This window comes from Callospermophilus lateralis, chromosome 2 (genome assembly GCF_048772815.1).
Source record: "Callospermophilus lateralis isolate mCalLat2 chromosome 2, mCalLat2.hap1, whole genome shotgun sequence".
Classification (NCBI taxonomy): domain Eukaryota; kingdom Metazoa; phylum Chordata; class Mammalia; order Rodentia; family Sciuridae; genus Callospermophilus; species Callospermophilus lateralis.
The window spans coordinates 32,584,871-32,595,804 of record NC_135306.1 but is presented as its reverse complement, the minus strand read 5'-3'; the positions used below and the strand labels follow the sequence as shown (position 1 = coordinate 32,595,804).

Here is a 10,934-nt window from a genome sequence, read left to right as displayed (position 1 = left end):
AAACAGGGTGGTATTGGGCTGGCCCTGCGGGAGTCAGCGAGACAGCCTCACTGCGCCTCAAGTGTCCTTCTCATCTGTAAATGGAGTTGACAATCCGGGTGACCCTCTTAAATGGATAGTGTAAAGAGCAGATGAGATAAGGGCAGTAAAATCTTCAGCGCTTTGCGACTGCGGAGAGCAAAGCTAGGTCTTCTTCGCCGACCACCCTAATTACGAACCCCAGCGGGAGAAGGAAGCGCAAGTTCGCCCACGTGGGGGCCCATTCAGGTGGGGGTGCAGCATTGGCTGCCGCCGGGAAGGGGCGGTGCGCAGGTGGGGCGGGCCGGGGGCGGGGCGGCTCGCGGTTCCGGGATCCGGGTCCGGCCTCCGGCCGCCGGCTCGGGGCGCGCCGACCGCTGGCCGCAGCTGGCGGGCGCATGTTGGGGCGCGCAGCGCGGCGGCGCTGCCCGCGGGGGCTGCGGCGCGGCCGGGAGGCGCTGCTGGCCGTGCTGGTGTTGCTAGCATTGGCCGGGCTGGGCTGGGAACTGCGGGAACGACGTGGGCCCGTGGCTGGAGCCGGGGCCAGGGACACCCAGCTGGGACCCCAGCGCATCCCGCGCACGGGGCGGCGCGAACCGGTGCTGCCGCGGCCGCCGGTGCCCGATGACGCGCTGGGCGCGCGTGGCGAGGCGGTGCGGTTGCAGCTGGAGGGCGAAGAACTGCGGCTGCAGGAGGAGAGCGTGCGGCTGCACCAGATCAACACCTACCTCAGCGACCGCATCTCGCTGCACCGCCGCCTGCCCGAGCGCTGGAACCCGCTGTGAGTCCAGCGGGCCGCGGATGCGGAACCTGGGAAGTGGCTGCGGGAACCGGCGCGCGTCCTATCGAGTCATCCTAGACCGAAGGCAGTGGAAGGAGTCAGATGGGGTGCGGTTAGGCGGGAAATTGAAAGACACGGACGTGGGAAAGTCTCAGAAATTGACGAGTCTGTTATTAGCTGGTGCCTTGGCTCCCTGCTCCTGGAAAGTTGTCATTCTGCTCTGCAAAGGGTGGGGATCGGGGTTAAGCGGACAGGTTTAAGGTGAGTACAGCTGGGCCCCGAAGGATGGCCGCACCTCTGCACACGTAGCCGCTCCTGGGGCAAGCCTGGCTCCATTCATTTCTGTGGGTCTCACCCACAAGAATCTGGAGAGAGGAACACGGCAGGGGAAGTGAAAGTGGCTGAAAGACGGAGTCTGAAAGCCTCCTTCCCTCTCCTTGGGAGTTGGACTCCTGAGCTTTGGGTGTAGGCAGGTGGAAAGGAGCGCTTGATGGGAAGGGCACCTTTGGCCTTGGTCCAACCCTTGCTTGTTCTTGTGGGTGGTGCGGTGTGGCCAGTGTGATCAGAGGCCTAGTTCCTGTTGGAGCCGCTGACCCAGCTAGTTGTGCCCCTTTGTAAATGGGGGAGGGAGGCAAGAGAACACGCCGGAGGAAAGCCAGGGGGCTGTCGCCACTTGGCCTCTGTACTTTGAGTCGTCAAGGATCTCCAGTTCCCACTTGAACCTCCTCCTTTCAGACTTTACTGAAAGAGGGCCCTGGAGGTTTCCTGTTGGAGCCAGAGGGGGCAGACTGGAAAACAGACAGAGAGGGTCGGTGACCCTCTTAGCTGGAAGATGGGGTAACTAGGCCTGGGGGACTGTGACCCTAGGGCCCTCTTGGCACTGTGCTGACCTCAGGCAGTTTTGATGGGCTTGAATTTCATGTCCTCCCTGTTTTTCAGAATCTGCTCACACCTAGCCCCCTGCTTCTGCTGAAGTCATTTTTTTTTTTTTTTAAACTGTTGATTTTGTTGTTGTTTTTGAGTAAAATGCTCTTGGTCTTGATAGCTGCTCCCCTCCTTTGGCAAAGCTGCTTAATACATGCTTAGCTCCTTGAAACCCCAAAGGTGCTCACAGAAACCAGGTCAAGGGGAAACTTCGGGTCACACCCAGGGTTTAACCCTGGCACCTGTGAGATAAAATCCTGGCTTCTTTTGCTTACCAGCTCTGTGATCTTAGACAAGTTATTTAGGCTCTCCAAGCCTCAGTTTCCCCATCTGCAAAAGAGGAAACTCATTAAAGTCAGTATCCACACACTGAACATAAAAGTGGGCAGAAAGAACATAACCTTGAACTTAATAAGATTAACATCTGGGAACACACTGTGTACTCATTCATAATTTTTTCCTCCTTTCCGTATTGCTTAGAACATACTCAGGAGGTTGCTTTTGAGAATTATCCGGAAACTGCTCATAAAGTTTTTCTTGTATGGGTCTAACTTCCTTTATTGTTTAAGGTTGGTTGTGAATGTGGATGACCTGTGGGGCTTATGGTGTCCTGTCTCCATGGTGATGCAGCTGCCCCGTGTGTTCAGGATTGGCGAATAGATCCTGCTGTTGTATTGACCCTGGGAAGTTAATCCAAACCCAGCATGATGGGCCTGTGAGTGTCCCTGCCTGTAATTCCTGCTGCAGAACCTGTTTCCTTATTCTCACCTAGCCTGAGAGAGGGGTGGACTTGAGTTGTCTGAGTCTCAGCTGGGCCAGACTTTGAGGCAGTTTCTGAGTGGTCACTAGGTTCAGGGCCTTGAATAAAGTCTCACTTTTATTATATAGTAATTCCTCACTTATTCTCAGGAGTAGGTTTCCAGATCCTCAGTAAATGCCTGGAACTGAGGATAATAGTGAACCTATATACTAAGCACTGTGATACCCAAGAACTGTAATGGAGATGGCTGCTAAGTGACTAATGGGTGGGTAGTATATACAGTGTGGATGCACTGGAGGAAGAGATGATTCATGTTCCAGGTGGAATGGGTTTTCATCAGGGTACTCAGGAGGGCATGCATGCAGTTCGAAACATGAATTGCTTATTTCTGGTATTTTTCATTTAATATGTTTGGACTGTGGTTGACTGGCTAACTGAAAATGAGACCACAGATAAGAGTAGACTCCAGTCAATGAAATAGTGAGAAGCGACTCAGAGTGTTGCTGTTAAGCCTGAGAAACTAGCATGGCAGATTGTTAGTTAACAGTGCAGGGGTGAGATCCTTGGTTGTCAGTGGAGGGAGGGTCCTAAGGGGACATCCAGTCAAACCAAAGGAAAAGCCATACCCCTAAGGTCACAAAGCAGGTCCGAGATAGAGCTGTCCTACAATCCAGATCTTTTGTCCATTTTCCCCTTTTTGGGTGAGGACAATTATTTATCTGTTTAATTATAATGTCAATATTTGCTCTAGAAATTTTAGTATACATAAAGAAACAAAAAGAAAAAAAAATCATCAATCAATTCACAATTCAGGGGGTCTGCCCCCTTGGATGGGGCCAGACCAAGAAAGAGATATCTTAGAGGTTGGCTATACTCAGACCCATGTAGAATCTGATCATTCACATGCCTTTGGATTAGAGCACAGTTTTATTTCTATCTGTCACAGTACTGACTTGAGAGGGTAATGATGGACTCCTTGAATGATCATGTAGTAAATATGGGGTTTGTACCACTGTCACAAATATCCTCTCCTCTGATCCTAGTGAGGAGGGGGAACTTGTGCTCTGAGATGATAGCAAGCCAAAGTGGATGCCTGATAGCTGGGGGAACTTTTTAAAGACATTGATGCCAGGAAACTTGGCTGGAACAATTAAATCAGAATTTAGGCTGCATGTGATGTGCAGCGAGGTCGAAAGCTGCTGATCTAGTGTCTGTGGATTTCTGACTCGGAAGATTCAGGGTGGTGCTTTGGCTGGTGTGGGCAACACGAAAGTTAGAGGGAGCAGGGATTAATAATAAGTCAAGTGCCATTGAAACTAGTGGTAACAACTCCGTCATTCAGGAAGTAGGCCACAAGCAAGGGATTATAAATGATGTTGTACCTAAATTTAAAACATTTTTAGTTTTCATAAAATACAGGAGCATTGAGATGATCACTGAGATAGTGCCATTGCCCATAGCACTCTGACCCATGTAGCCAAAGAACAAGTGGAGAGGCAGTGGGCCTGTAGCTGTGCATTTCACCCTGTGCAACTCCAGGAGCACAATGTGTGTGAACACCAGTCTTCTCTTCTGTGCACCATTGGCCAGGAACGCATGTGCTTTGTGGTTCTTGACTGCTTGCTCTGATTTTAATCTTGTTAATGTTACAACTGTGGTTGTGTGCCTGAGATCAGGGATTGAGATTTTGGATGACAGAGTCTCAGAGTCGCTCTACATAAGTCATTCAGCAAAACCAAGTGTCCTGCTGGAATCAGCAGGAGGGACTTGGACAGGATTTCTCTTTCTGCAGAGAGTTAGCCTGCTTGTCTGTTCTCCTAACAAAATTATCTTTGTAAAACATCTCACATGGTATGGATGTCACTTTTGCTTCTCCAATGAGGATGTAAACCGCAGGGTGTTTTGTTAATTCTTAGTAGACGCATCCCATGATATCAGAGAAGCTTGCTTTCTCTGAGTCAGTACTTTAGATCCAAAGAACCGGTCCAGTTTTGGTCAGCGTTTTCATTATAACTTTTCCCTTCCCTGTTCTTCCCCTCTATCCACCTACTTGAGGAGTGTTTTTGAAAAAAATGTTGCTCCACTTTGTGTTGTCATTAAAAAAAAAAAGTTCTAGACTGACAGTCTTTGACTTTTAATTAGATATTTATGTCTATTTGTATTTATTGTGCTTACAGATATCTTTGGATGCCATTTTAGTTTATGCTATTTGTTATGCTCTTCTTAATGTCTTTCCCTCTCTTTTTTCTTATCCCTTTTTGAATTAATGGGGCTTTCCCCCATCTCATTCCATTTTCTTCACTACTAATTTAGCAGTTCCATTATCTATTTCTGATCTTTTCCTAAAATCCTCTATTCATTTAAAAAAAAATACTTATCCTGTATATTAGTCAGGATTCTTTTGGTTGACAGTGACCCAATTAAATATAAAGAAAAGAATACTGGCTTCTAGCCCAGAAAAAGACAAGGGTCAGAGGCAGGTTTATGTTATGCTGTGCCTTGGATTCAGGGATGCAAATGCTGTCAGCTGGAAAATATTAATTGGACAGGTTTGAGGTAGGAGTGTGTGTGTGTGCGCAAGATCATGCACTGGTGTCTGTCCAGCCTACTGAAACCACATAGACTGAGAGTCAGGAGGTCTGATTCCTGAAAGAAATCAAGGTACAGCGTCATGAAGAAAGGAGAAAGAATTCAGGGCAGGTAAAATGCATTGTTAGCTGTCTCCGGCCTGTTCTGCAGAGGATGTGAGTTTCTGTTATTTTTCTGGAAGACAGTTATGTGATAACCTTAATATAAAGATAAACGATATGGAGACACAGTAATACCAGAGACAGTGACAGAATGGCTTGTGATTTCACATGGAATTCAGCTCCGAGCTTCCTCTTGTCTCAAGGCAAAAGCAGAACCCTCACGCGATGCCTGGCTGTCCCTGTCTCATGGAAGGATGCACAGCTTTTTACCAAAATGCAGCTTCTATCAGTCAGGAAACAGAAAAAGTGTTTTCCTTCTGAAAGCAATTTTGGAGACATTTGTAATGGTGAGTGGCTTTAGGGGATGTTTTGCTTTTACTTATTTATTTATTTACTTATTTATGTTTTGATAGTGGGGATTGAACCTGGGGCCTCGGGCATGCTTGGCTGGCACTCCACCCTGAGCCACATCCGCAGCCTCTCAGGAGATGTTTTAGAGAAAGACCCAGAAACTATACCAGGCCAAGGAAAAAGGAGAGAGCAGAGTATTAAATTACTGCTCAATGAAGGCATTTGACAAAAAATAACTTAGCTTTTAACAAATAAACTTTCTGTGTGATTATAAAAATAGTACATGTTTATTGTAGAACAACTTTAGAATGCAGAAAAAGAAAAGAATTAAGTAAGAACCAGTGGTCATCCCACTTTTCAGAAATCACCATTGATGACATTTTGGTCTTGGTCTTTCTACTCTTTATTGTTTTTATGTGAGTGCACACACATGCACCCATTGTTTATAGAATGGGCTATTTACAGACCTGCACCCTGATTTTTTTTTTCTTAAGTGCTTGAGCAATTTTTATTTGTTTCTTGTAGATGGACTCAATGCTTTTAATTTAATTTAATTTTATTTTTTATATTTATTTTTTAGTTTTCAGCGGACACAACATCTTTGTTTGGTGCTGAGGATCGAACCCGGGCCACACGCATGCCAGGCGAGCGCGCTACCGCTTGAGCCACATCCCCATCCCCAATGCTTTTTATTTTATTTATTTATGTGGTGCTGAGGACCTAACCCAGTGCCTCACACGTGCAAGGCAGGCACTCCACTTCTGAGCTACAACCCCAGCACCCCCTACTCTTTTGATTTAACATAATGTCATAATTTTCTTTTTTGTGGGGAGGACGACCAGGGATTGAACTCAGGAGCACTCGACCATGGAACCGCGTCCCCAGCCCTATTTTGTATTTTATTTAGAGACAGGGTCTCACTGAATTGTTTAGCCCCCTGCTTTTGCAGAGGCTGTCTTTGAACTCGTGATCCTCCTACCTCAGCCTCCCAAGCTGCTGGGATTACAGGTATATGCCACTGCACCTGGCGATCATTTTCTTTTATCATTAAATAATCTCTGAAAAAGTCATTAAAAAATTTTTGTAGTTGTAGATGGACAGAATGCCTTTATTTTATTTGCTTTTTATTTTTATGTAGTGCTGAGGATTGAACCCAGTGCCTCATGCATGCTAGGTAAGCGCTGGGGCACTAAGCTACAGCCCTAGCCCTGAAAAAGTCATTTTTGATGGATGTATAGCATTTCTTCATGCAGCCCTTTCTCTGCTTCTTTCCTGCTGGACACTGAGACTGCTTACAGCTTCTTGCTGTTATAAATCATGTTATAAAGAATTTTTTTTTTTAAACAATGAACCTACTTGATATCAGATTGTTTCCTTCCGCAAGACATTCTAAAATATAGTGATACCAGATCCAAGAGAAGAGGAACATTTTGTAGATCTAGATATGTACTGCCAAGTTGGCACCCAACCTGCTTGTGATTTGGGTGACACAGAGTCCAGCTAGACATTCTAGGATGGTGGCATTACATCTTTGATTTTCAGTAAGCAGTGAAAACCCAAACAAAAAACTGAAGAGAGCTGACAGTCAGTTCTGACTTTTATTTGTCCAAGCTGAGAAGAAATAAATTTTAATCCAAAAGAGTAAAGATGCAATATCAGACTAAAGGACGGTTCTTGACATTGAATAAACTTTACTTGAAGAACCTCACTTCACTATCTTTCTTTTCACCCATTTCTCTTTGAAACTGAGCATGTTCAAAACTAAGTTTTTTTTTTAAGAATCTGTATTTTTTTTAATATTTATTTTTTAGTTGTAGTTGGACATGATATCTTTATTTTATTTATTTATCTGTATCTTTTTTATAAAGATTAGAACACATCCTTAGATTTCACAAAACACTTTTTTTTTTCCATGCAATGTATTAAGCAGCTTTCCATTGCTGTAACAAATAACCTGACATAAATAAACTTACACAAAGAAAAGGTTTATTTTGGCTCACAGTTTAGTCCAAGATTGATTGGCTCCATTGCTTCAGGCCTGTGGTGGCACATGTGGCAGAGCAAACTCCTTACCTCATGACTGGGAATGAGAGATGAAGAGACTGGGCCCCACAATCTTCTTTGAGAGTGCTGTCTCAGTGACCCAAAACCTTCCATTAGGCCCCAACTCCTAAAGGCTCCATCACCTCTCAGATAGCACCAAGCTAGGGATGAAGCCTTTAACACATGGGCCTTTGGAGGACAGTCTGGATCCAGACTATAGCAGTAAGCAATTAATTCACTCCAAGGCGCCTTGTGTGCTGCACCTCGGCACTACACAGATATTCTGTGCGTCTTATCGAGTACCCAGGGTCTTAATAATCCAGATACACTTGTTAACGTTTTTGAACTTCCACACGTTTTCCACTTGCTATGACATGTGTATGGAGCAGGGGAGTGTTTTGGTAGATTCAGGAAAGAATGAGATTAAGGAGAGCTTTGTAAGGACCACTAAGGTTGAGGTACCGATCTATAGGCCAGAACTGACTTAGAGCTTGGATACGCTCTTTGCAGTGCTCCAACTTTTTTCTTTATTTTTATATTAAGCTTTTAACTTTGAAAAATTCATTATTGGAAAAATTGACAAGAGTAGCACAATGAAGTCCTGCAAATTCTTCACCTAGATTCCCTTATCATTGTTATAATTTTTCTCTTCCAACATGTTTACTAACATACTGTACTCATTTGGGCGTAAGTTGCAAAGATGACAACCCTCACTTATTATTTCTTTGGCATGTCTTTTCCAGGAACAAGGACAATCTCTCATGATACTATGATGTAGTTGTCAAAGTCAGGAAAGTTATATAATATCAGGTTTCAAATTTTTTTTCTTTGAGGTCTTGGGGATTGAACCCAGGACCTTGTGCAAGCTAGTAAGCCTTCTACCACTGAGCTGTATTCCCAGCCCTTTTTATTTTATTTTGAGACAGGATCTTGCTAAGCTGCTGAGACTGGCCTTTAACTTGCTATCCTTCTGCCTCAGCCTCCTGAATTATTGGAATTAATCTGACCCAGAGGTTCCAACTTTTATAGCAGCTTTTTTTCAAAGTGAGAATCAGGTGTGACCCCGATGTTATTATGTCTCTTTGGTCTCCTTTAGACTGCAATAGTTCCTCAGCCTTTGTCTCTTATGGCATTGAGAATTTTAGAATAGATAGCACCATTGGTTTATTAAATGTCTCAGTTTGAGTCTCTCCGATAGTTTCTTGTTTTATTTAAAGGTGTGTATTATCACAAAGCTTAATGACTTAAAACAACAATAAGCAGTTATTATCCTACATAGTTTCCATGGGCTAGGGATTTGGTCTGGGTGGAACTGGCTTGGAGTCTCTTAGGAGGTCACAGCCAAATGGTGCCTGCGTCTTTTATCATCTGGAGGCTTGACTGGGACCACAGGTTCTGCCTACTCTCATGGCTGGAAAGTTTGTCCTGGGTATTGGCAGGAAGCCCTGGTTCCATGCCCCTCAATTCCTCCACTTAGCTGCTTGAGTGTCCTCACAACATGGCAGCTGGCTTTCCCCAGAATGAATGGAACATTCCACTGAAGGAACAAGAAGGAAACATTGATATCTTCTGACCCACTCCTGGAAGTCACATGTCTCTGCTGCCTTCTTGAGTGGTGGTTTTAAACATGTCTACAGATTCTTCAATGTCCTTCCTTCCAAAAGTGGAGCTGAATTCTTCTCCCCTTGAGTGGGGACCAGACCTCCCCTATGTGGAGCACAAAGCCTTCCTCTGGGTCCACGCTATTTAACGTTTCCATGGTGTTCGAGGACCTGGCTCCCTCTGCCTAGGTGCCCTCTGCCTTCATGACACCAGAATGTCCCCTGAAGGTAAGCTCCATGGGAGCCGGGACCTTGTCACACTGACACATGGTAGGTGATGGGGAAGTACTTGGTGACCGACTGATTCAGTACAGGTCCCCTGGTGCAGTGCTTGGCACGTAGCACAGTCAACAGACGTTAGCGTCACACCTTGTCCCCTCTAGCTCTGCCTCTCCTCTCCTGTCCTCAGCTTGTCCAGTGAGGTCTTGCCTTAGCTGCCCAGGTAGCCCGGCTCACCTTCAGCATTGATCCCCTTCTCTTCTCGATACCTTGCTGATCCCCCGGCCAACCCCCATATTTTAAACCCTGGTTCTTCTGGTGACCCATGGTGTCTCCCTATCTTGCCATCAGGCACTTCCTGCTGGTAATTGCCAACACTGCCCTTGGTCAGTCCCATGGCACTGGGAGTTTGTTGTCCGTCATCCATGACAGGATAGAGTTCTGTCAATCAGGGAACCTTCAGTGCAGAGTGACAGCAGAGGCTACCCCACAAAGAAGGAGCTTATTGGTTCCCATGACTGCCCATCAGGGTGCAGTGGGAGGGCTTGGACCCTGGGGAGGTAGTTGTGCCCTCTGCAGAGCCCTTCTCGGGATGTTCGTGTGTTCTGACCACGATTCTCATTTGTGCCCATGTGACACACGGTCACTGCTGGGGGCTGGCGAAGGTAGGGAGGGGCACAGCATGCAAGCAGGAATACTGTGAGCGGCTTGTGGAGCGGAGAGGAGCTGGGTGCTGGAGGAGCACAGGGCCCAGCATCTGCCCCAGACAGGGTTCCCAGAGAACAGGGCCGAGCTGCTCTGGAAGGAGGGGGAGTTTACCAGGTAGAGAGGAAGGAAAGGGAATTCCAGGCCAAGGGAACAGGCTGAGCAAAGGCCTGGCAGTGGACAGATAGGAGAGCTGAGGAGTCGGGGGAGAAGTGACAGTCTGGTTCCCTTCTGGTTCTGCCTGGTTTGTATGTTGCTCAGATCTGTAAATTGCTTTCCAACTTGAAAAGCAGTATCCCACAGGCCAAGGTTGCTGGGTGTCATGGTGAGAAGCTTTCTTAGGATCTCCTGGGATTCCTTGTGGCTCGTGGTGGGCTGCGGGTCATCCTCCAGATTATTTCCCATTCCCCAGAGGGAAGCCCAGAGACATGTCCCGTGTCCCCTGAATAACCGCATTCCCCAAACCAGCCTGGGCTGGGCTCTTGATTCCTAAAGTTGGATTTTTTTCTTTGCAGATGCAAAGAGAAGACATACGATTATGAAAACTTGCCCAGGACATCCGTTGTCATAGCGTTTTATAATGAAGCCTGGTCAACACTCCTTCGGACAGTTTACAGTGTCCTCGAGACATCCCCGGACATCCTGCTAGAAGAAGTTATCCTGGTGGATGACTACAGCGATCGAGGTAAGCCCCCACATGGGCTTCCGGAAGGGTCTGGCCTGCTGTGGCAGTGGTGGGGGCGAGAGTGTGACAAAGGAGGGGTGGATAGGCTTCCTGTGTTCCCTGTGCCTATTGAAGACCTCAGAGAGAGCAGGCCTGGCCCAGAAACAGCTAGAACAGG

At 46.5% G+C, this 10,934-nt stretch overlaps 1 protein-coding gene across 1 annotated transcript in view; it reads left to right on the top strand.

Moving 5' to 3' along the window:
• Positions 1-416: 416 nt before the first annotated feature.
• The window catches only part of Galnt12 (polypeptide N-acetylgalactosaminyltransferase 12), a 30,401-nt gene continuing 19,883 nt past the window's right edge, over positions 417-10,934 (top strand). The window contains exons 1-2 of the mRNA XM_076843250.2: positions 417-799; positions 10,608-10,777. Coding sequence (XP_076699365.1) covers positions 417-799; positions 10,608-10,777 — 553 coding nt within the window. The remainder of the gene's footprint in view (positions 800-10,607; positions 10,778-10,934) is intronic.